The following is a 26837-nucleotide window of genomic DNA, read 5'->3' as shown; positions in this document are numbered from 1 at the left end:
TACTTAGCAGCGGAATATCTTGTTGCTAGTAATTAGTTTGAACTTTACGTATTTTCCCTGTTTCTGTTAGATGCTATCTACCTGTCTCTTACAGAAATCACTCAAGTAATAGAATTTTAAACAATTTCACTTTCTGTGCAAGTGACTTAGAGTGAGAGAATGCATGCATACATGTATGCATAGGTGGGCAAATATGTTTCTGTGTGGATATGCCACAGCTGGGCAAACACATAAGATGCTGCAGTTTACTTGTAAACAGAGTAATTTCCATACTTTTTGAAGACCTAATCCAGTTAACCTACAGTCCATTTTTACTTTACAATTGTCTTTATTTCATAAGATTTTTGAGCAATCAGGTGCCCTAACTCATTACAATTGTCCTCTTGGTTTTGCATTTAAATTCCATGCTTGCCAGCTGCTTAGAAAAGCCAGACTTGTTGCATATTAACAGTGAAACTAAAAATAAAGAAAGGTAGCATGGTTCCCATGGGCCAGGTATAGAATAGATCCCAGAGCCAGCATCCAAAACCTTTAGAGGTTCCCATGAAGACCTAGTGGATCCATTTGAAACCAGTCCTAAATATTACAGATTTCTCCAGGTTGGATATATATGTTCCCATGACTCAAAGCAAATTCCACCAAAACAAGTCTGCATTGTGCTAGAGATTTGTCTAACCTCTGCTATTACCTTAGATTTGCCTTTCAACTAGTTATTTCAATATTAGCCAATTCCGGTGTTTAGTTATTACAGAATCACAGGATCACAAAATGGCTGGGGTTAGAAGGGACCTCTGGAAGTCATCTTGTCCAACCCCCTTTTCAAGCAGGGTAACCTAGAGCCGCTTGCCCAGGACCATGTCTAGACAGCTTTTGAATATCTCCAAGGATGTAGACTCCACAAACTCTCTGGGCAACCTGTGCCAGTGCTCAGTCACCCTCACAGTGGAAAAGTGTTTCCTGCTCTTCAGACAGTACCCCCTGTGTTTCAGTGTGTGCCCATTGCCTCTTGTCCTGTCACCGGATACGACTGAAAAGAGCCTGGCTCCATCCTCTTTGCACCTTCCATTCAGGTATTTATATAAATTGGCAGGATCACCTCTGACCCTTCTCTTCTCCAGGCTGAACAGTCCCAGCTCTCTCAGCCTTTCCCCATGGGAGAGATGCTTCAGTCTCTTAATCAGCTTCATGACCCTTTCTTTGGACTGTCTCCAATAGCTCCATATCGCTTTTGTACTGGGGAGCTCAGAACTGGACACAGCACTCCAGGTGTGGTCTTACCAGTGCCAAGTAGAGAGGAAGGATCACCTCCCTCAGCCTGTTGGCAGCACTCTTCCTAATGCAGCCCATGATATTGGTGGCCTTATTTGCCGCAAGGGTACATTATTGGTTCATGTTCAACTTGGTGTCCACCAGGACCCCCAGGTCCTTTTCTGCAAAGCTGCTTTCCAGCTGGGTGGACCCAGCACATATTGGTTCATGGGGTTATTCCTCCCCAGGTGAAGGTATTTGCACTTCCCCTTACTGAACTTCATAAGGTTCCTGTCAGCCCATTTCTCCAGCGTGTTGAGGCACCTCTGGATGGCAGCATGACACTCTGGTGTATCAACCACTCCTCCCAGTTTTATGTCATCAGCAAACTTGCTGAGGGTACACTCTGCCTCATCATCCAGATCAGTAATGAAGATGTTAAACAGGATCAGACCCAGTATTGACCCCTTGGGTACACCACTCATTACTGGCCTCCAACTAGACTTTGTGCTGCTGATCACCACCATCACGGGCCTGGTTGTTCAGCCAGTTTCCAGTCCACCTCACTGTCTGCTCATCCACTGCATTTTTTTACTGGTTAAGGAAATTACAGATTATCACTATTTTCTCCTTGGGCCACTCTACAGTTTCTCATTCTGCTTGTTTGCCAGTAACTCTAAATAACCTGGCACAGATTTTTGCATCTCGTAAGAAATTTCAAATGTAATTCTGTGATTCACAGAGACTTTACAGAAAAGCTTATACTAACTAAACATTGCAGGAATCTATTATTTGTGGAATAGGTTGTAATATATCACCAAAGGAAATTTCTGGATAACCTTTATTTTGCTGGTTTTGGTCAGTTTTAAGAGAGACATTCAAAGCTTCAGGAAAGAGCCACAGAACATCTTTTGGATGCAAGGTCTTCCACTTACATAACTTTTACACATTTTCACATTTCTTATGAAAGTTCCTGGTTTTCTCTTTATGTACTTCATTTCCCCATTAAGGAGATCCCCATTAAAAAAATGTACATGTATTGCATTCCCCTCAAGGCCTATTGCCTCCTATTTTTCTCTCTCATTATAGGTGATCAATGTTACTTTTCACAGCAAAAGTTTCCTGTCTTGGGAGGTTTTCCTAATGGGAATATAATTTTCATCAGGACTATCTGCCTATTGGAAGATCTAGCTAGTCAGTGTTTAGATATCATTAAAAGGGTTCTGACTCAGCCAGACTGATAATAACAATTTGATTGAATTACATACAGAAGAGCTGCTAAAGTATAATCTGTTTAATGGTAGACTATTTAAAAAACAAACATTTGCTGGCTAAATATCCTTAAACATGGTTGAATTTTCAGCATCTCTGATAATATCTTATTTACAGACTGTTGTTTTTATTATAGTAATACTGGTATACTATTAATGTTTAATGAAGTGTATCACCTCAGGTGCTGTAGATTTTATTTCACTATCACTCTTGAGATGTGGAAAGGTTGCAAAAGGATTATTTTTCAAAACTGAGCAAGATCTACCATATTTTGAGAATTTTAACAGATTGTGCACTTCTATGTGTACTGTTACTAGTGTTACTGTATTGTTAATAAATGAGAACATTTCAGAATTGTTTTGTGAGTCAAATTGCATGGTCCAGATTACTCTTCCACCTGGATTCTTGCTACTAGCACTCCTTTAGATGAAAACTCCTTCATATGGGAGAAATCCTGTCAGGACCTTTTTCTTCTTCTTTCCTCATCTGTACCTTGCTAGTGTGGTGGAGTGGTTTCAGTAAATCAGAGTGATCCTTGCAAACTCAGCAAAAGGAATAAATGCAATGGTTACACTAGGCACCATTTGGATGTTAATTTGAACCCGTAGTCAAAGTAGGTTTCCTTTAAGTATCTTGCTTTCAGCACTAGATATCAACATCAGAGTACATTAACTGAAATATTTAATTACATTTAGTGTTGTTGGTTATCATATCTATCTACTGATCTATAAAATGGCTTAACAATTAATGCTAATTGCCTACTCAGTTATATTTGCAGTCCCTTAAGCTCATGAGTATTTACTCACGATTTATATTTTGCAACTGTAAAAGATAACTGGGAAGAACAACAGCAGCCTGGTTATAGAGGGACAGTTTAAAAAAGTGATTTAACAGCTCCAGTTTTTGAAGTCAACACATTCTGACTGTTCAGATTAAAATGGCTGATCTTATAGAGCACTAGACTTTTTCAGGATATTATACGGTTATGATTCTTACTGTCCTGACTCTACTAAAGCTAGAGGGGAACAGCAGTTTTGGTGGTGTGTTTGTTTATTTTTCATTTGATATATTTCCTACTTCCAAAATTTCTCTTCATTGTTTTATTTATAGCTTTTTCTACACTGACCCAATCCTGAATCAGTAAGATCTGTTCCATGGGTAGACTACGTGGCTCAAACTCTACCTTGGTTTTCCTCTTGCGCAATCCTTTTGAGGCCTGGGCACTATGTACGTGGCTCAGGAGAAGCTTAATGCAGTGTGTTTATATATAAGTATTTATCATTGATTCCAGAAGACCTGATCCTATCAACTTTCCAGAAAAAAAGTAAAGGCTAGTGGATTACTTTCTTGTTTTCTTGGGTTTTTTTTCTCCTGAAAATGAGAAAAACAGTGCAGAACATTCATTTTAGGTAGAAAAGCAGTGTAAGTGATAAAAATCTCCCAGACAAGATCAGTCTATTCTGAAGAAATCATCTTCTCTTTAAATACTTCAGCCTCTTTCACGTTTCTGATTTTGGACAGTATCTTCAAACTGGGCTAAATTTTGTGAAATTATTTGTCTATGGATAGTTGTCTATTGAAGCATAGGTCTAAGACGAAACTCATTTCATCTATGTGTTATACCTAGCTATAAAAGCATGATACAAAGCATCTCAGACAGTAAATATAATCATGTTTATCTGATTGAAAATAGCACATGTATTAGACTTATTACCTTGTTAGCACAATGAATTCCATGGTAAATCCTTATGGTATTTATTCCAGGAAGACCAAACGGATGCTTCTGAAAAAGAAAATGTCTCCTTTTTGTCAGTAGGGATGGCAGAGTATTCATAAACACAGAATGAAGTTTAGATTTCTCTAGTTAAGTTGAGTGTTATACTGCAAAATGCAAAATAGGCAACAGGATTCTGAATGGATCTGTAAATATATCCTCTTTCATTAGACTGATGCATTAAAATATCATGTGGTTAGCTGTGTGACGTTCTTGCTTGCTAGTGTATGCAGAAATATTTTTGAACTCACTCTTCTGAAATAAAGATACAGAGAAAAGCAGGATTTCATAACAGAAAAAAAAGAACTTGGTATGACAGTATCAATAATTTCTGCATTAATAGTTAGTGTGTTGCCATAGTTTTGAAACGTTTCTCATTTCCAAGAAATATATGTATATCACTGAAGTGCATTGTTAAATTTTAGCACATTGACATTATAGCCAAGATACTGAACAAAAATAATTTTCTCTTTCTCAATTTTTAAGATCCAGATTTTAAGGACCTTGGCGTTTTGAAACCATTGCCAGGTTGGTATGTTGTTTTGTTTTTTTTTACCTTGGATGCCTTTGCAGTCTGCTGTAGAAAATATTTTTGTTTGCTGTTCAGGTTTCATTTTTTCTGGTATTTTGTTATTCAGTTTGTGAGTTTGAGATGGGAGGACCTGAAGGAATTGTGGAATCTCTACAAATTGTCAAAGAAGGAAAAGCTTCTGAAACTGAAGCAGTAGACTGTAAATGGTACATCCGAGCACCACCCCGATCCAAGGTCAGTCCTTCATCCACTTGCTGATTTGCCATTTAATTTAAGAAATTGACTTTTCTAATATGTTGTGCATTTCTTAGTACAGTCAGATCTTGTTTAATAACTTTACAGCTTGAACTTGTAAACTATTTTTTTCCTTCTGTTGTGGAGGGATAATTTGTCACCTCAGCCAAAATAACCTTCTTTCTCTATAAATAATGATGTGGGCAGCATTAATGTGCTTTTTGTGCCATAAGTAATTTTCTTAAATTCACCTTTAATTTTGCTCATATTTTTAAAGAATCAATGTGTTTTCTTAAGCAGGAGGTAATCTTATCACTTTAATTTTCAATATATTTCAAATACCTAATATAGAGGCTACTAAGGGAACAATCCTGGCTTCTAAGGTCATCATCGTTTCTCATCTGGGAACTGTGAAAATGGAGCCAAGGTAAATTCACATTCCTCTGTATGAGACCTTTAGTTCCTTTGGTTTAGAGCCACAGACAAAAAGAGATAGTGTTCTCATTTCTCTCCCACCGCCGTCAGCAAGCCATGCCTTTGTAACAAACAGGAGAGGGCTGCAATGAATTTAACAATTATTTTCTTGGATTCTGTTTGAGTTTCTCTCTTATCCATGGCTTATAAGTTACTATATGGATTAATTGTGGCTGGCTACACTACCATTTCTCCTCTCTCTGCAATTGGAACAGCTTTGTGCCTCCCACCTACTTTCATTCGCTGTGTTAAAGACAACTCCACATTGTATTTTTTCTAGCTGTCTTTTACTGGACAGGCAAGGTTTTACAAGGTAGAATTATATATCTACTAATCTCTGCCATCTTTAAAGAAATAAGGGGGTTTTTGTATAATCTCAGAGCAGACTGTACCAAATATATCAAACAATTTCAGCATTTGGTATTGAATAAGCAGGAGGAAGGGTTTCCAGAAGAGAAAAAGTCATTAGTATCAGCATTTTTCTATTGTGAAAGTTTAGGAGAGGAGTTGAATAGTTGGCTCATAAAGACTACAGATAAATTATTTCCAGAATATACTTTAATCTCATATTTTCTTTTACTTTTGGATAAATTCAATATTCATAGAGGTTTTCAATTAAGTAGATGAGCTTCCCACTTTGCTACAGTAAGTAGCTATAGACATGAAATGACTGGACTGATGAATGATTATTGCATATGTTATATACTTAGGTATTAGTAGAAAAAAAAACAGGTAAACACAAAATTAGAATTGTGCTTATTAGAATCAGCACAACTAAATAAGCCAATGAAATTGTCCTATAGTCTTAATTTCAATTTATGCTTGGTTGGTCAGATAATGTCATTGTGATATTCTTACTTGATCTAACTCTAAAGTTCTATATGATTCAAAGTCCTGCTAGAAATCCCATATTTACTTACCTGTAGGATTTATCCACATTTCAGTCCTGATGTAAAAATACAAATTGTGTAGGTACATAACCATAAACGCAGTGTGTAACAGAAGAATGCCACGCTGCTACTGTTAATAGAGAATTAAAGATTGTTAAGTTATTAATGAACTTCTATACCTGCATTTAGTTGTGTTGCATTTCAAAAAGTGTGTACCAGCTGAAGAGCATCTGGAAGGGAGAGTGATGAGAGAGTTCTAGAAAACCTGAGGAAACACTGAAAGTTATTTAATGTCATCTAGAAGATTTTGTGAAGGAGAATGAAACCAGATAATAAAAGTCTTTTACGATGAGGAAGGAATGCTCTGATGTCCATGTCTATAGGATAAGTCATGGTCCTGCTCTCCGAAAGAAAGATTCAGGTTAGATATTAGGGAAGAAAATTTCAAACAGCAGGGAGGGGATTATGAATGATTGGTTAAGGAAGTTTGTTCAGCCAGCATTGCTCACAGTCTTAAAGTGCAGGTTAGGTAAAAACCTATGAAAAATGAGAGAAACATTATTAATCCTACCTTTAGGCAGAGGGGTGGGCTGGGTCATCTCTTGACGAATCTTGCTGCTCCCATCTTACAGAATTCTCTGGGTAGAGAGATAGGGCAATATAAAAGCATATAAATCAGTGATTTTTAACATTTGGAGTTGAAAGCTTTTTCAGCAAGCTAGGAAAAAAAACCGTTTTCAAGCCTAGATTCATCTAAGAGGGGTAAGTCCACTTTAGCACTTGAACTTTCTTAATGTGGTTTTCACATATATATATATATATAAAAGTACAAATATATACATGTATGTATACACACATGCACACACACATATGGTTATGGTATCGCAATACTGGGACAGGTTGAAAAATTTTCAGATATTAAGGAAGGAATTAGTGGATAAAATTTTAAAAAACCTTGTATGAAGTAAGATTTATGGTAAGATTGTTTATGGGACTGATTCAATTGAACTGGATTCTATTGTCCATATTTTACAGTCAGCTTCCTTTGTGCTTGTCTAACCTTGAACTAATGACGTATTCAGTACAATAATTCAGTGACATCATTCTAATTTATGGCAGCTTGCACCTATGAAAACAGGCTCTCCCGCTAAGAACAGTAAGAACTCAGCAGACGTCTTTAAATCCACATGTTCCTGTACTCTGGCCTGCACAGTTTGTTACTGGGAACTATGCCTAAAAGGCCAGAGTTTCTCAGACAGAGTTTGGGTTGGATCTTTACATCTTTAGTTTCTTAATTAAACTGTGCCAGAATGTGGGCTGCTTGCAATTTCATTTGGCTTAAGCTCATCCACTCTAAACTGTCTGCAGAAGCAAGATGCAAGTCCTTTCCTTGGTTTGCAATTCCAGATTCAAGCCAAGTCTGAGCTCAACGTACGAGCAATGAGATCAGTCAGGAAGTATGAACTTGAGATCTCTAAGTCTGAACTTCAAACTGATATTCTGAGTGTAACGTTGCTGCTGTCCTCAGCAAGCTGGAATGGGACAGAGAACAGCAAATTTCTTGCACACACTTAAAACACAGCCATCACTGATTACCTCATAGCACAAAAAATAAAATGCTGAAAATGCATGCAGAACTGAAATTTTCTGGAAGTGCAGAAAACAGCAGAAGGCAGTTTAAACATGACTTCAATCTATACACAGACCTGGAGCCTTATATTTGACAGTGACTGGTTGCAAAGTGTGTGTTTCTTGTAATCATGCAAAGTCAGTTCTTGCTGAGTAAGATAGCTGTGAATCTGGAGTCCAGAAACACTGGGGGTTCTGCACTTCATGTAGAAGCTGACTTCAATCAGTAATCAGAGCAAGAATGGAAAATGAAGAAGAGAGCTGCTGACTGAATGTGTCAATCCACCCAGAACAGTAAAGAGCTGGAGGAACGTCCCCATCCCAAAATTCTTCACTGTAGAACAAAGCTCAAAGGAGGAAGTAGATAAGCTTATTGCATCGGGATTTGAAAAACTTCAGAGATATCATTGGCTACAGCAGTGGATAAGCAAAGAATCTCTATTTATGAATAGAAAATAAGAAAATGAAAAGAATGATAGTATTTTCTCACTTTCTGTTAAGGGTGAAATGTTGGAGGATAATATCAACGACAAGCACTTTTCTATATTGGATGTGTCAATAGAGTTTGACAAAGCCCCCCAAGAAGACAGAATGTATGTTTGTGCTCAGGTAGCGCTCCCTTTGGTGGGTAACTTTCCCAGCAAGGTACTATTGTGTTGTGCTTGTTCCCTGAGAGGTTTTGTAGGAAAAAAAAAAGATAGCAGAATTTGACAGTAAAAGTAATAAAACATGTACAAACATGATGTTCTGATGCTGGGAAAAAACAGTAAACAGTGCTTATAATCAGAAGCTCTGCGCAGCTCAGGAAAGAGCATCCAAACTACAGATAGACAAGTATTAATTTGAATCCGGTCCAATGGAAGTCATCTATTCAGGAAGAAAGAGCAAGAGGTACATTTAGGCTGAGGAAATAGTGAGGCTACTCTCTGTATGTACACCACAAGAAATAAAATGAAGTTGTAAGCTAGTTAGGCAAAGTGATGCCTAATTCTCCCGCCCCACCTGAGCATGCTACTCGGAAAGAAGATATCTTTACAGGTTATAGGATGCAAGACTTAACAAAAAGCTTAAGAAACTGAAAGGATTAATTAGCGAATATCTAATTTTGACATATTATTGCAGTATCCTTAAACCTGAGCTGCCTATGAGCAGTGACATTTGTTTCAAGCAGAGCTGTTGGGGACCAGTGGGAGGGGGATGCACAGCACACAGGAGGGGGCCAGGGCAAGGATGGCCACAGGGCCAGGACATGGCTGATGAGGAGAGCCAGGCAGGCCCAGCCATGGCAGCTGGGGTGCGGTGGTGCCTGGGCTCGCCCGTGGCAATGGGGCCAGCCTCAGCTCAAGCCTGCAGCAGCTTGGCAATGCATGAGGCTGGCGTGGTGAGGCACAAGGCCAGGCATGGGCCAAAAGCCCAAGTGGGACCAAGACACTTGCATATTTACAAAGGATAGGTATTGCTACCTGGTAGAGGCTCTAAATCAGTTGTCACTCTTTTCATGGTGGACCTTGTATTCACGTACTTGACTAAATACAGAGATGATGCTTTCGGTTCCAGGTGCCTGCCTTTGGATTTAATGTAGTCTGGAGAGAGACTGGGTTGTTGCACACACATTTCCTAGACAGTTAGGAAGAAATATGCAGTGAAGCAAATTGCAGGCTACAAGTCTGTATAAACCAATCTGACTAAACCAAAACATCTTCTGTTCTCACATGTGAAGTGGAAAATTGTGCTCTTGGATGACACCTGCAAGAAAAACAGTTTAAGCTGTCAGCACTGGCAGATTAACATATTCCTAATTTTTGGAGGCTTCTTAATCAAGTGTAGAAGAGAAGCTTTAAGTAGTACACTAAAATTTAATAGTAGGCATTTGAGTGCTGATTCCTGAAATGTTACAGAAAAATGAAATTTAGAGACTGAAAAACCTAATAGCCAGAGACACTTTTACAGGCTTCAAATGAGCTCCATCTCTGAAGAAGCTCTGAAACTTGCTAACATACAGATAATGCAAATAATATTATGAATGAAGAAAACCCAACACATTTATATGGCATCCCTGGAACAAGGTGAACAAATTATGTTTAAACAAGTAGAAAATATTGTTTACCTATGTTAAACTATTAAAATCACTTCTTTGAAACAGTTTTGTTAGATGAAGATGCAAGACAAGCGCATGTGTAGAATCATGTACGTAGAATCTCTTCTAGCAGGCATGGTAATACACATGTCAGAGTAGCACAAAAAAACATGTTTAAGTTAGCATGAATCTATTCCATTCAGGTATAGAAATATACCCAACCTCAGCATCCTCAAACCAAATAATTGTTAGGAAATGTGGTAAAAAAAAGCTACTGATGAAAGTAATAAAACATCTGCCAAAGAGAACAGCAGAATCAGGATGTGATCCACAGTTTTCAGTGTTAAAAAGCAGAACAGCACCAAGGAGATGTAAAGGTTGTCACTTGCGAGCATTTTGCCACTCTACGAGAGAAAAATGAGGATGACTTGACAGAATAAATGTCAGTTATTGGGGACTCACAGAAATCTGAAAAAACAAATAGGACAAAGCAAAGAAATCCAAAGAGCATCACTTGTCTAGGAAAATGGTATTTTGATGTCTAAGCCTGGCTATGAATCACAGGGTGTTAGAAGAAGTACCATATAAGGTTGTTACCTTCAACAGACAGTATTCTCCAAGCCCCAGCACAGAGGAAAATACGAGGTATGGAGTTCTCTGTTTGCACAGCATGGTCCCAGACTAGTAACAGCAGGCCCAAAAATGTAAAAAAACCCCTAACAAACAAAAAATCAAACAGAACATGTACTGTTAACATTTTTGGGCTGAAGTAATGTTGATTTAACAAAAAAGTTTAGGATCCAAGCAAGAAGACAGGGTACTTTAGAAGACAAATTCAAGCATTGTTAGTAATATGCTTTTTAGGCTGGTATAGTTGTCATCTTCTTGCCCTGAAGGAGATTAATTAGTGTTGCACAATCTGCTTTAAAAAACGGGGCTTCCCAGGCCTAAATACTGGAGGTAACATCTTGAAAGTCCTTTGTGAATCACACAGAGCTGAACAAGATGGAGAATAAAGCAGGCACTGTAACTGATCACTGAGCAATGCGGAAAGACATAGGACCATTTAACCCAGTCCTGTGCTTACAAGAGAATTGACTGAATCTAGAAGCTCAATATGTGAAATCCGGACGTTAGGCCCTGATGAAGAGGAGGTTTTTGTCTTACATCTAAATTACTTTTGGCAGTTGAACGATGGCTTTTTGTTTGTTTGGTTTGGTTTTAAGGGACTGAATGTCTGTGCACATATATTAAGTCTGATACTCTGGGATATGGTTTGAAGCTTTTCCTGACTGGCCTGATCAATCATGTTGTCAGCCGTAACCTTCAGTGATTGATTAAAAAGCAGAACTCATCCAAAGTGATTCACTATGAAGAGATTATAATCTGACCATTTTACTGAGGTGATATATTATTCATAGTTTACAATAATTCTATTTTTTTCTAATATATGCAGAGATTTCTGTTGTTTTCAAATTTAAATAAAAAAATTGTAAAACTTATGCAGCATTTCCTTTTTCATTATTATGATGACAATGCAAACCTTAAACATGACAAGACAATTATTTAAAATATAATGTGACCAAGTGTAAATTATATATACCACAGTTGCAGTGAGGCTTTATCAGTTTTGTTGCTAATGGCATTGGCATTTGCAGTGACATCTCGAAACTCAGTAAAAGCTCATACTTGTGCACTAGCAGCCTGTTCTTCTAAGTAATGTGGAACTGATGATTTGAGTAAAGTGTCTTATTAAAACTTTGCAACAAAAATGTGAAAGAAGAAGATATGGCTGTTATGCTGTTTCTTTCAAATAAGATGTTCTCTTCAACATGAATGTCCTGATTATGCTAATATAATGTGTCAGTATCTACGGAAATGTTATCATTCCAAAAGCTCCCATTGACATCAATGAAAAAATGCTTAATGAAGGCAGATGGTGGCATTTGGGTTTGTGACCTCTTTTTTGTTCAATTGTTTTCTTTTGGAGCAGCAAAGTTTCTTATCCACTGCTAGTAGAAGTAATGACTAAGATCTCAGTAAATGAAATAACCAGAAATATTCATATTTTTTCTCTCACTTTCTGCTTAATTTCTTTTAGTGAGATCCACATACCAGTGAAAGTAATGAGAATATTGCCACTGATTTCAGAAAACTATGTATCAGGAACATTTTGCATTAGATAACAGTTTGTCATACAATCATATTCTATTCTTTCCCTGGGGAACTCAATTTATTAGTCATTTTCTTCTGCCAGTGTGGGTCTTGCAGCCAGTGACAGGAACAATGGCAAATATATAGTAATAAAACCATAAAAATTGGCAGAGGTGTGCAGATGCAATTAAATTATTCCAGCTCTTTAAAATAAAATCTGATCCAACATGACGTTGTCAGTTTGTGTAATCAGTTTCCAGTTTTTAAAAATGCACTGCAGTCTTAATCCATAGGTCTGATCCAAATAAGTAAATGGAATTACCCACTGATTTCAGAGAGCTTTGTATCAAGTCCTCATTACTTTATATAAAGTTCCGGGAATAGTAATCTCCAAAGGAGACTATGAGAATGAAACTCTAACTCACCTCAGAATATCAGGAATTTATTTTCTCTAATTTATGAAACTTCATGCCATTGGAGAAGGTGTCATCTTTCTTCTGAAGGATGGACATAGATTTTTAAGTCAAATATTTCTTTCCAGTGATTCCAGTACCTATCAAGTCTATATATGTTATGATCTTAGCTGAATTTATCACACACAGGAATGAACCGATATGACCAACAGCAGAATTCAGGCTTGGGAAGAACTGAAAGTGTTGGCTTCTTCACTGAAAGACTCAAAGTGAAATGCTAAGTTATTGTTCTCTTGATTCCTTCTCAGCATTTATAACTGCTATTCTAAGAAATATTTTACTATTTTGTAATGCTAGCATGCCACCAGAAACTAGAGAATGTCAAAGGATAAGCCCGTAGAAATAGGACTTCAGCTGTACTGTTATACGAGCCATCTTTTTGAACAGATCAGGAATAATTGATGAATGCTGGAAACTGCTGTGAGAGCTGGTATTTTATAACTACAGTGAGGATTAGCACACAGTTCTTGTAAGAATGAAAACTAATATAAATTACATCTCAATACTGAAATGGGATACCCTATATGTGTGCTTATATATATGTATATAAACATACATATGTACATATAGATGCATATATGTAAGACAGCAGGGTAGAAATAGAGAACAAGTGAGCAAGTGTAAGAGGTCTTTCCCCCATTAGGTGAAGTATAGTTTTACTATTGTTCTGCAGTCAGACTAAGATAATTTTTTTTCTGGAGTAGGTAAGAGCTTTCCTGAAGAATGGAATAAGATAAAAATGTGATATATGTACATTGCATTATACCTGTATGGTCTATCATATCTGTATATGGTATATTTAACTTATAGATGGTATATATATGATAGGCATATATGGCATAAAAGTAATGATTCATGACACTAATATGTTGGAAGCCTTCTGTGCTTTCCTATGAGACATTTATCTGACATGCTTTGCCTTCTGGAAAACAGTCATGTGTATACCAATACCGCATATAATTAGGTGCAGAAGGTTTTTATTGCATTACCTGTGACAAAGCTGGCAAGCACTGAAACGCCCTTCTGAAGCAGGCTACTTCTGTTAGCAGAGGAAAGAAAAGCAAGGTGCACATTTAACTCCCCGTTCTAAGTGAAACGTTATGCAGAGATGGACTATTGGCTATCTCAGCAGCTTCGCAGGAGAGGCTGGGTGCCAGGGTGTCACAGTGCCTGTTACGCTCTTGTTTGAGCAAGAGCGACTGGTCTCTAGGACACAGAAGCAGCTCTCTGGTGTGTCCCAGCTATGGCCAGTTGCTGGATGTGGGTATCATGGCTCTGCTTCTTCCCATACCTCCCTCATGCGTAATCTTGCTCTGGCAGGACAATAGCATGCCTGTGCCAGGTGGACCCCAGGAGCTGCTAATACAAGAGGGTCTTATCAAACCATGAGAGTGAGGAGTAAGAGCCCATCTCACATTGCTGTCCTGGTTTCGGCTGGGACAGAGTTAACTCTCATCTTAGTAGCTGGTACAGTGCTGGGTTTTGGATTTAGTGTGAGAATGATGTTGATAACACTCTGATGTTTTAGTTGTTGCTAAGTAGCGCTTATCTTAAGCCAAGGACTTTTCAGTTTCCCATGCTCTGCCAGCAAGCAGGTGTGCAAGAAGCTGGGAGGGAGCAGAGCCGGGGCAGCTGACCTGAACTAGCCAAAGGGGTATTCCATACCATGGAATGTCATGCCCAGTATATAAACAGGGCGGAGTTGGCCGGGAGGTGCGGATCACGGCTCGGGAACTAACTGGGCATCGGTCAGTGGGTGGTGAGCAATTGCATTGTGCATCACTGGTTTTTTTCCTCCCCCCCTTCCTTTTTTTGTTATATTCCTTTTCATTACTATAATTGTTATAATATTTCATCATTGCTATTGTTAGTATTATATTTTACTTTAGTTATTAAACTGTTCTTATCTCAACCCATGAGTTTTACTTTTTTTTTCCCTTTCCTCCTCCTCACCCCACTGGGAGGGGGAAGGGGGAAGCTGCTGCGTGGTGCTTAGTTGCTGACTGGGGTTTGAGTAGCCACAGTGCTTGTCATAGGGATTAGAGTAGCTGCAGTAGCTGTCGCCAGAGTTTGAGTAGCCACAGTGCCTGTTGCTGGGGTTTGAGTAAACCACAACAATTGCCCACCCCAGTTCTGCATGGCTGCATTGGAGTCACTGACTGGTCCAAAATTCTTGTCTGCAGTTCTCTCACTGGCCTTTTACTGCTCATTTTTGCTTGGTTCCTGTTAATTTCTGCATGTTTTCATACACTTCCTATCAGAGGTGTAACAGTTTCTAGGAAGTAGGTGGCAGCAAAGGTCAGCCATCTGCCTGGTGGCCATGGAAGTAGCTGATGCTGTATGAACAGAAAAGAGCAGGAGCCACACTGTAGATGAGGTTTACCTGAGGGGCTAAAGTAGTCAGGTATCAGCAAGACGGAAATGCTCTAAATAGCTGGAGAACACCAAGAACAAGGATTTGGAGCATGAGAAGGAGTAAAGGGTCAGGTGCCTGAGCACCTGGGGAAGGGAGGAAGAGAATAGAGAATGAAAGAGAGACTTGTAAAGGGATGTAGCCAGTGCAGAGGAACTTCAGAAATGCATTTTCTGCACTCAACAAATCTTCAGAATTCAAAACAAGCCTTGAAATATGACCTCACCAAGGAAGTAGGCGACCTATTTTAACAGGAATGGAAACTGCATGTCCCCCAGTAGGAGAGGAAATGGCAAGACATTTCGAGACAACACATTTATAAAAAGTGGTAGATACTGTGAGAAAATCTCAGCAATGCTGGGTGACCGAACTCTAGTAATTTTTCATTCCACTGCAGGGGTGGAACAACCAGTAAATTAAATGAAAAGCACTATAAAAAGTATTCCTTGATATAAGATATTGCCATCTGAATATTACTTTGTGTATTGCTGGTAACTGTTCCATTTTATAGAGATCAATACAAGGAGCTTCCTTAATTTATAGTATTTAAAAACCAGGATACATGGTGAAAGTAGAATTCACTTAACTGCAATTTAATTGAAATATGTTCCTCTGAGTTCTTCTGGAGGATGGGAATGTTGGAACATAAGTAAGGATTACTGTAAGAAATAACACACTAGAAAAAGGTGAGGCAAGCAAAATGAAACTTAGTATACCAAATTTCATATGCTAGTAAAAATTGTTTCACAAATATTCTTTTCAGAGAGACCAGTTGCAAAGCATAACAAGGAATGAAAATGTACCATAATACACTGCCTGAAAAGGCTCATTTAAAAATCTGAGCTATTATTAAACAGTGGCAGACTGCTTAATAGCACATAATTCTCAAACCATAAGAGCTTTAATATATTAATGAGGTGAAGTGGTGAGTCCTGTTGCTACTAGGATATGCTATGTTTGTGTACTTTATGCAAATCCAGAGAAGCTTTTTAAGCAATTGTTCTGTGCATGTAAAAAACTACCTGAAGTTAATAAGATTGTTTGTAAAGAAGTATATTTGATGTCTAATACAGTGGAGTTCCTTTTTGGCTATTTTTTCAAGTGAAGATGCGTATAGCTGGATGCTGAATATGTTTACTGGCTTTTTATGCTATTTCTGCCCTACTTCACGTTTCTGTATCATTCTCCTGAAGTCTCCTGGGTACGCTTGGCAGTTTGATTATGTATCATGTGTCTATTGAAAATATTACTTGCCTTCTCTGTTATTGGAATATTTGATGTTGCTTGTATTATCAGTTGCTTTGAAAATGAGTGGTTTTCCCTATTAAAGTCCATATAGAGTTGAATATCAAATAATAGCATTTTCTCCTCACCCCTGGTTCTTTTTGGGTAGATTTAAAGAGTTCTTTGCAAAGAGTAATACGTCTATTACTTTTATGAGAGAACTTAGCTTGTATGCAAGAGATATTTCCTGAAAAACTTTCTAGGTTTCTAGCAGTTTCCACGAAATATGCGTGATTTCAACTCTGTTAAATTATGAAGATATATCCCATAAGGCTTTGCTTAGAAAAGCTGAAATGGTGGCCAAATTGCTTGAGGAAACATAAAAAGATTAATGATTGAGTTCTGCCTGCCTCCCAGATTCTCACTTCCTGAATCAGTGTAGCTGAGCCATATCACAAAAATGACACATATTGACTCTGGGGAGGGAGCAGCAATTATTTGCCTTATTATTTTCCATGTCAGGCAAGTAATAGAGCAATGTTGTGCCAGCCAGCGAAAGAAGAAATTTCTAGCTTGTCTGTCCTTCAGCTTGAAGGACTGTTGTAAATACTTCTCAAAGATGGGTATGTACTTGGAAATTAGGACCTTACTGCAAAGAAGAACAAAAATATCTAGATCTTCCACTAGATTCTACTTTGAAGCAAGACAAAATACCAGGAAGTACAAACAGTGCTCAGTTTCTGTATTAATGCCCTTCCAGGGAAGTGGCCTATGGATCACCAGCTCCAGAAAAATTATTTTGATGGTGTTGCATAGTCTTTCTCCCACAGGGTAGAGCAAAGGTGTTTAATGTTTGTTTAGTCATTCTCAAATGTCTGTACATGTTGCCTTTGTTGTTTGTTTGTTTCATAGATCTATTTGCGATTCTTGGACTATGAGATGCAGAATTCCAATGAATGCAAAAGGAATTTTGTAGCCGTCTATGATGGAAGCAGCTCTGTGGAGGATTTGAAAGCGAAGTTTTGCAGCACTGTTGCTAATGACGTAATGCTGCGGACAGGTCTTGGTGTAATCCGTATGTGGGCAGATGAAGGCAGTCGAAGCAGTCGATTCCAGATGCTCTTTACATCTTTCCAAGAACGTAAGACCCTATCAATGCATCCGCCTTTCAGTTTATTAAATGATACAAGTCCCAAAAACTGTTAATGTTTTCTTCATGCAGAGTAGTCACTGAAGAATGTTCCCAAACAAGCTATGTAAATATTCAGAACAGTTTTTATTCCAAGCATTCATAGTGTGCAATATACACAGTAGATAGAGCACAGGATTCAGAGACAGGAAGACAGGTATGAGTAGTCATGACCTGACCAGTCGTATGACCGCGGCTTTTATCTGATCCCCAAGCTACTGGGCCACTATGTCTCAGTTTTCCCTTACACAATGTGGAAAATAATACAGCTCTGAAGGTTTTTGTCAACACTGATCCTTTTCTATGAATTTGATTTTTTAGATCTCATTATGATGGGCATTTGAAAAATACCGTATGATTATTTTATCACAGATGGCGGGTGTGTTTGTGCATATTCCAGAAGGCATATATCAATAAACATATATGTCAGATATTGTTAAGCAAAGAATTCAGTTATTTTTTTGTAGTAACAGAAGTTTTCTAAAAGCCTTACATGATATTTTGGTTAACATTCTCTCTATGTGCCTTGCCTGCATTTATATGTTTATATGATTTCTGGACTCAGATAATAAGTAAAACAGTCTTTGAAAGAAATAAAAGGTAGTTCTCGCCAGTTTAAAAAATCAAACTAACAAACCACAAAAAACCCCCAACAAAACCCAGTAATCCTATTCACTGAAAAGGATTGACTCAGGTAATCACCTGTGAAAGATATCGATTTGTTTTCTTTGATGGAAATAATGCATATTTGGTCCCTTGAGGAAGGAGTATACGCATTTATTTTCACATGCTGATTCATGTTCATTTTTAATGTATTTTTTGGTTTGTGCATCACATGTCTGACAGGAAGATTTCTGTGCGGCTGTCAGTGGTTGGAATGAAGGCGCAATCCTACCAAACACATTCTTCATCTGTATTCTGTGTGTGTGTACCCTGCAATGAGGCAATGAGACTCTGTTGAGAACAGCCTCCGTAATTCCTTAATTACGACTCTGATTAAAAATTTCTGACAGTCTATATGCCTGAAACTGCATATGCCACTGTAGTCTCACACTGCAGCCTTAGGGTGGATTATATTTTTCTTGTCTGTAAATCAGGCCAGGGCCTAAAAGATATTGAGAACCCTTAGCTGAGATGAAACTGCCCTTTTCTCATTTCTGCAACTGGAGATGTCTTGAATATTCAAGATCTGATTCATTTTTTTCACAAGGCATCCTGATCTGTTACCTTAGAAACAACTGCATAGACACTGGAGGTTCACAGCATATAAAGAACTGGATAGTGAAGCACTATGATGACTAACTTGAAATGAAGGTTTGAATAAGTGTGTGTTTGCAAGGCTTTCATATGTTAAAGGAAAATAAGGAAAAATGTGGTTTTTTTCTCTTATATTATTCCTAATATGTTTACCTGACATGCTACTCCATTCTTGTAAACAGATGATAGTTTATACTGCATGGTATTCTGACTAGGAAGTTGAAAATATTAACATGATGTGTTTTCTGTAAATTTATTCTGAACAGTCATTGCACGCTAAAAGCTGAAAATTTATTAATGGCTAAATTGTGCTTTGAGATATGTATACACAGCCTGCTCATAAATAGTAGAAGAAACTATATCTGTGTTTTTAATGCTGGAAATTGACTTTAAAGATTTAAAGGTGATGCAGATTGCACTTTCTGTGCCATGTCAGCTGTCCGTAAGTGCTGCCCTATGCCGCAGACCGGTGCTGGCAGTCAGGAGTTAGCTAGAGCAGACGTCCGATGTGCGCACTGCGAGACACAGCTCAGAGCATGTAAACTGAAATGTCTTTCAGCAGCGCGTGGGAATAATTAGATCATCTGCATGGAAGAGAAGAAATGTCAGACCTCATTCAGGGAGATGTGCATCGGGGAACAGACACCTGTGTCTCTACTCAGGGACAAAGAAAGAGGAAAAAAGCTATTTTGTTCACCTAGAGCTGAGAAAGAAACAGAATAGATGACGTTTATGTTGTGGTTATGTGCATGGCAAAGAGTAACAAAGTGAAATTCCTGTATTTACTGTTGCTGTGGGAATGACCAGGAGATGTTGTGATCTGTAGGTCCCCAAGTTCCTCTCCTTAGTGTGGAGTTAAGTTGTGGAGATTGTGAGTTTTCACTTACACGAGGCTCTGTGAACTGGAAGTGATTTTTTGTGGAAACAGGCTACTTAGCCTGAGGAATGTTTTATTTCTGTGTAAGTCTGTTCAGTGTTAATTCTTGTTATAGAGCTGTTTCCTGGGGACTTGACATTTGTGTAGAATAGAGAAATCTTAAAGAGATTTCTTATAGGATTATTTTCATATGGTTTGATCAGTGTGTTCCAATTGCATTTGAAATATATATGTCTTTTTTGTTGGTGTCTAAAAAGTGGTCTTACCAGTTTCCAGACCTCTAGCAGTGATGTTTTGCAGAGCAGCAGTTATAAATATGTCTGAAGGAAAGGCATACAATGCAAGAAGTTGTTAAATTTCCTACGCCAGAAAATGAGTAATGATTCTCACATCATCAAAATAGTAGTAGAGCTCTAAGTAACACTTAATAACCAATTAATTCTTAATAGCTGATAATTTAGAGGGATGATCTGATATTTTGTGATCAGCATTATTAGCTATTCCAACTATCATTATGGGTTTTGTCTGCTTATGTCCGTACCTTTTTAATCTTTAATATATCTTCTAAAAATACATATCTGATCATATTTTTGTGTATGGTAGTCACTGTCTACAACAGATTTTAAATATCCAATAAATTAATTTAAGAATCAGAAAAAGGAAAACAAGAAAGCTGGTATCATCAAAAGGCATCTGTTCATCTGGTAAGAAGACTTGAAAAATGAGTCTTTGTTTTTTCACCTGCTGACTAACTGTTCGTTTCATTTTCCATGACTGTGAGAGTGATCTCCAGCCTGATTAGTGACAGACATGCTACACCTACAGCTTCTTCAAAGAGCTGCTCCTGAGCAGACACACCTACGCTTTAACCTAAAAGCAGATTCGTAGAACCAGGGCATATGGAATAAAAGAAAATCCCTCTGTTTGCACAGCAGGCAAGATGTTCGTTCTCTCACCTCTGACTGCTTTTTGGTAGCACTGCTTCCTTCTCCATCCATAACACTGCATCACAAACCCCAGACCAGAAAAATATCATTCCTTCTCTTATTTTGGTGCCCCTTTGAGCTCCAATCCTGTTTTTAAAGCCCTGTCACACGTGCCTTTCCTAAAGGAGCACAAATTCTATCATTCTTATTTTCTTTTTATTAACAGAACCCTAATTTGGATAGGAATCTAGGGCCATGTTTAGAAGAGTAGTGCACAACTTTATCAAGTAACAGCACTCAGGTCCTTGTTTACAGCCAGAATTCCTGAAGATGATCACCCCAGCATGGGCAATTCTCTAATGGGGAAAAGGCACTGCAGGTATGCAGTATTAATGCCTGTGTTTATGTGGTAATGCAAAGGGAACTACTGAGAAAGGGAATAAGGAAGCAATAAGTGCCACACATGTGAAGAGATGGTTTCCCTTTGCAAGGACTTAGGAGTGTAAGTAGATTGCAGCTTTGCTGGTTTTGCTCCCAGCTTCCACACCAACACAGAAAAAAGAAAACATTAGGATTGCCTCCTTACTGGTGAGCACTCATCTGCAATTTTCTTCCCCTCTGTGCTATTTGCAGCTATCTCTAGTAAAAAACCCTCACTGGCTAAGCATCCCAGTGACTCTCTGACCCTGAACAAAATAACTGTTTGTGGTGCCTAGAGTGTATAAACTGAACACAGACTGGAGCTCTGTGCACATGCTCCTGAGCTGCCATTCTCTGGTGAGTTTGTATATCAAAAAAACCCTATGAAACCACATGTAAGTGTTTTTTAAAGACCAGATTATCGATGTGTATCTGGTTTTAACTATCCGTAAAAGTTACATTTACCTTGAACAGAGCTGTCTGAAGGTGGCTGAGAAAGAAAATTCAATATTAAGCACATTTTATTTTCAAGTTTCTAATAGCTGTGTTTTAATAAGATTTTTTTTCATTAGTGGCAAATGAACAGTTAAGCAATTTTACCTTAGGTAATATACTTGTAGTGTACAGTACTAAACCCATCTTAATAATTTTATAATTTTAATAAAGTAAGTGAAACAGTCTCTCAGCATGACTGATGAACTGTTCCTTGGAGAAGCTGAGAGAAAACTTCTTCCTCTGTTTCAAGGATGATTCAAGGAACATCTGAAGAATTTAATTTTTCTTTCTCTTGTGAAGGAAAGAAAGCTCTATTTTTCAGTAAGGAACAGTGGGAAAATCCAAATGATCTATACTTAAAGAATTCATATGCAGAGCATGATGCAATGAGCTATCTTGAGTATGTGAGGAGTAGGTGTGAAATGTCTAACGAGTTCAGTGTAAAGTATTTCTCACATCTAACCATTGTTAAGATTTTCCCCATTCACCCTTAGGAGAAAGCAAGACCTCTCAAAAACGTTATGACAAGAAGGGAAGGGGGGAAGAGAGGGAAGCCTAAAAATAGGAAGTAGGGTAGGGCATTTATCTAAGATTAGGGAGTCCTGGACTGAAATCCCTGTCTTGAAACAGGCTCAAAGGGTAAATCCACACCGTTCAATGAAGTATGACATAGACACCCAAGCTAGCTTGCTCAGAGCTAGTTCACATCCTAGAAGCAAAGGAGTTGCACTAACTCTGCATGGTGCTGAGAAACAGTGTTAATACACTGGGGAAAGCACTGCACTGAAGTGGAATAGCCAGGCTTCACACCAGGTGCGTAACAAGTCAGCTTTTGACTTCATCTTGTAAAAATGTTTTGACCTGGCTGTGTTTGCATTTTATACCCAAAGTATCCTGTAATGCCCAACAAAATGATGCTCAACACACACAGATAATGTATTTTATTATTAATGCCATAACATCACAATAATAATTATTAATAACACATAGACTATTCACTATAGTGTTTTATAAATATTGCTATTTTATAGTATAAATGTGCATGTATTAGTTGTGATTATTTGTTTTATTGTCTCAATGAAAGCAGTATTTTTTTTTTAAATATAAAATATGACTGCTTTTATTTCATGCTACTTTGTGTACATGGCATATGGAAGAACTATTAATACTCTTTATGTTTCTCTGCCTTAGGGCTATTCAGGATTAAAATTATTTATGATAATAAATAATAATGATAATATATATAATATATAATATATTATATATAATAATTATGATAATAAATAATAATGAATGAATAAGTATAATAAATGAAAAAGTAGAGATTATTGGCTCCATGTGCACTCCCCAAACCTTCCAATAGTAAGAAAATATAGACAACTCCATCGGCTCAATTTTTATAAATTTTGAAAGCAGTAACCTTCAAATACTAAACTCAGGCTTTTTTTAATACTGTGATGGTAACCTTCTGGAAATATGATCATTATAACCATCTCCTAACTTGTACTAGAAACAAAATATATTTACATGCCAGATAACAGAAATAGGGTTATTATTATAGGATTTTTTAAAGTATAGGTTTCCTAAACCTGAAGAAGACTCTGGGATTTCATGTCTATTCCTGTTAACTCACTTGCTTATATATCTTCTAGGATAAGTGCACCATCTTGTGTTCAGTATAAATACTTGTTGCAAAGCAGAAGATGTTACGTTATAATTAATTCAATAACTATAATATCTGTATATTAAGACACAAGGTATCCCTACACATACCACACAAATTTTTAAAGAGAAAGTATTATCATTAAAAATAATGTAGAATGAAAGTGTTTGAAGTTTTTCATTTTGTATATATTATTTAATATAAACTATAATTTTACATAAAAATGATTATTGGTTCAAATCCAAACTGGAAAAAGAACCTCTAATAATATTTTTTTCTTTAACTGGTGATTTAATTTAAATTATAGTGTTTTCCTGCTGTAAAAATCCAACAATTTATCAAAGACTTAAAGTTATTAAAATACATCAGGTTGAATTATATGTATAGTTCTAATTTGCTCGCTTGTGTTATAATCATTATGAATTGTTCATTGTGCTGAATATGCTATCTATCTCATTTATTTCTAGGCCAGTACTTTGGCAGAGTTTGACTCAAGGCAGCTTAGGGACACAGGAGAAATAACATAACTGTGTGTTCCCAGCTGTTACTTTTAATCTAGTTATGAAGTGATCTTCTCAGAGAGTCAGAGAAGGGTTGAGGTTGGAAGGGACTCCAGGATATGGTCTGGTCCAATCCTCCTGCTCAAGCAGGGTGAGCTACAGCAGGTTGCTCAGGGCTGTGTCCAGTTGGGTTTTGAATATCTTCAATGATGGAGATTCCACAACCTCTCTGGGAAGCCAGCTCCTGCACAGTGTCTGACCAGCCTCAAAGTAAAAGTTTGTTCTTGCATTTAAGGGGAATTTCCTGTATTTCATTTAGTGCTCATTGCTTCTTGTCACGTCACTGGGCACCACTGAGAAGAGCCTGGTTCTGTCTTCTTTACTCCCCCCCATGAGGTATTTGTACACATTGATGAGAGCCCCCTCGAGCCTTCTCTCCTCCAGGCTGAACAGTCCCAGCTCTCTCAGCCTCTCCTCATATGTCAGATGATCCAAGCCTTTAATGGTCTTTGTGGCCCGTTGCTGGACTCACTCCAGTACGTCCATGTCTCTCTCGTGCTGAGGAGCCCAGAACTGGACATAGCACTGCAGATGTGGCCTCACCAGTGCTGAGTAGAGGGGAAGGATCACGTCTCTCAACCTGCTGACAATGCTCTTTCTAATGCAGCCCAGGATACTGGTGGCCGCCTTTGCCACAAGGGCACATTGCTGGCTCATGGTCAGCTTATTGCATACCAGCAACTTTTCTGAAAACTTTCTTTCCAGATGGTCAGTCCCCAGCATGTACTGGTGCATGAGGTCATTCCTCCCCAGGCACAGGACTTTGCATTTCCTTTTGTTGATCTGCTTGAAGTTCCTGTTTCTCCAGCCTATTGAGGCCCATCTGTACAGCCACCCAACCACCTGGTCTATCAACCAGGCCTCCCAGTTTTGCACTGCCTGTGAACTTGCTGAGGATACACTCTGTCCTATCATCCAGGACATTAATGAAGAGGTTAAAGAATATTGGCCTCAGTACTGACCTCTGGGGTACATCACTAGTGACTGGCCTCCAGCTGGACTCAATGCTACTGATCACAACTTTTTGAGCCTGGCAGTTCAGCCAGTTTCAGTCCAACTCACTGTCTATTTATCTAGCCCATATTCATCAGTTTGTCTATAAGGATGTTATGGGAAACGAGGTTGAAAGCTTTCTTAAGTAGAGAAACACAACGTCCACTGCTCTCCCCTTACTCACCAAGCCAGTCATCCAATTGTAGAAGGCTGTCATGTTGGTCAAGCATGATTTCCCTTTCATAAGTCCATGCAGACAACACTCTTCTTGTCCTTCATGTGTTTGGAAATGATTTTCAGGATTATTTGCTCTGTCACTTTCCCAGGGATCAAGATGAGGCTGACTGACCTGTAGCTCTCAGGATTGTCCTTCTCACCTTTCTCAAAGACAGGGGGACATCTGCTTTCTTCCAGTCCTTGGAAACCTCCCCCGATCACCAAGACCTTTCAGAGATAATCAAGAGTGGCCTTGCAATGACATTAACCAGCTACCCATGGGCTCGTGGCTGTCCAGTTTGTTTAAATATTCCCTAACCTGGTCCTCTTCCACTGAGGGTAAGTCTTCCTTGCTCCAGGATTTCTCCCTCATCCCAAGTGCTTGGAACTCCAAAAGGCAAATCCCACCAAAAAAAGATGGAGGAGAAGAAGGCATTCAGTACCTCAGCCTTTTCCACGTCCTTTGCCACCAAGTCCCCTGCCCCATTCAGCATCACACTCACATTTTCTCCCATCTTGCTTTGGCAGCTGACATATGTGTAGAAGTCCTTTCTGTTGCCCTTTACAGCCCTCACCAGATTCAACACCAGGTGGGCTTCAGCTTTCCTAAGTGTATCACTGCATCTTTGGTCAGTGCTCCTATATTTCTGCTGGGGTCGTCTGACCCTGCTGCCACCTCTTGTATGCGTCCTTTTTATGTTTGAGTTTGGTCAGGAGCTTGTTGTTTATCCGTGCAAGCTAACTGCCACTTTCACTTGATTTTCTGCTTGTCCAGATAGACAACTATTGAGCTTGGAGGAGGTGATCTTACAGAATCAACCAACTCTCCTGGAACGCTTATCTTGCCAGGACCACCTGCCATGGCATTCTTCCAAGCAGACCCCTCAACAGCGAAATTTTGCTCTCCTGAGGCCCAGAGTTGCGATCCTGCTTTTTGCCTTATTCCCTCTTTGCAGCATCCTGAACTCCACCATCTCATGATCACTGCAGCCAGGGCTGCACCTGACATTCACATCCCTGGCAGGTTCTTCTTTGTTTATAGAAGTATGAGGCCCAGCAGAGCTCCCCTCATCAGCTCCTTGATTACCTGTATCAGCAAGTTATCATCAATGCGCTCTGGAAACCTCCTGGATTGCTTGTGCCTTGCTGTGTTGCCCTCCACAGATATCAGGTGATTAAAGTCCCCCATAAGGACCAGGGCCTGCGAAAGTGAGGCTTCTTCCAGCTGTCTGAAGAAGGTTTCATCTACTTCTTGTCCCTGATCAGGTAGTCTGTAGCAGACAGACACCAACTACAATATTGCTAGCTGTGGGCCAACACTGGGCTGCCCACCAATCCTGACCCAAAAACTCTCACTTGGCACCTCGCCCAACCCCAGGCAGAGCTCTGTGCATTCCTGCTGCTCTCTCATATAAAGGGCATTTATATAGTCATGGGGAAGACCGTAGACTGACAGAGTAGGGCTTCTTCTGGGTGGAGAGGTTTGTGCTGCTTTATCTAGTTGAAGCTAATGAGAGCAGTAGCTTCCTTTTGTGAAAACATCCACAACCTTTCCTCAGGTTTAAACGTTTACGTATTGAGGCATTGCCATAGATAATGCTCAAGAAAGGTTAAGCTATCAAGTGTTGCTGCCACATACCTTGTCTGCTTGATTCCACTCCCATCCTGGGTTCCGTAACAGCTTCAGGAAAGCATCAGGACCAGATCCATCCTGCTGTAAAAGAGTCGTGTTTCCTACCAGCTCATTTATCTTTTTTCTATTACTAGAATGTCCTTGATGCAGCATCCCAATACCCCTTCAATGTGCCTCTTCAAGGGCAAAAAACCTAATTCCTCCAATGTACAAC

At 38.7% G+C, this 26837-nt stretch overlaps 1 protein-coding gene across 1 annotated transcript in view; it reads left to right on the top strand.

Annotated features, from left to right (window-relative positions):
- Positions 1 to 26837, top strand: part of NETO1 (neuropilin and tolloid like 1) — a 68087-nt gene that overhangs the window by 34091 nt on the left and 7159 nt on the right. The window contains exons 5-7 of the mRNA XM_050892298.1: positions 4781 to 4822; positions 4933 to 5060; positions 17307 to 17535. Of these exons, the coding sequence (XP_050748255.1) occupies positions 4781 to 4822; positions 4933 to 5060; positions 17307 to 17535 (399 nt within the window). The remainder of the gene's footprint in view (positions 1 to 4780; positions 4823 to 4932; positions 5061 to 17306; positions 17536 to 26837) is intronic.

The sequence above is a fragment of the Gymnogyps californianus genome, chromosome 2 (genome assembly GCF_018139145.2).
Source record: "Gymnogyps californianus isolate 813 chromosome 2, ASM1813914v2, whole genome shotgun sequence".
Taxonomy (NCBI): domain Eukaryota; kingdom Metazoa; phylum Chordata; class Aves; order Accipitriformes; family Cathartidae; genus Gymnogyps; species Gymnogyps californianus.
The sequence above is the reverse complement of the archived record's forward strand: the minus strand, read 5'-3'. Positions and strand labels throughout refer to the sequence as shown.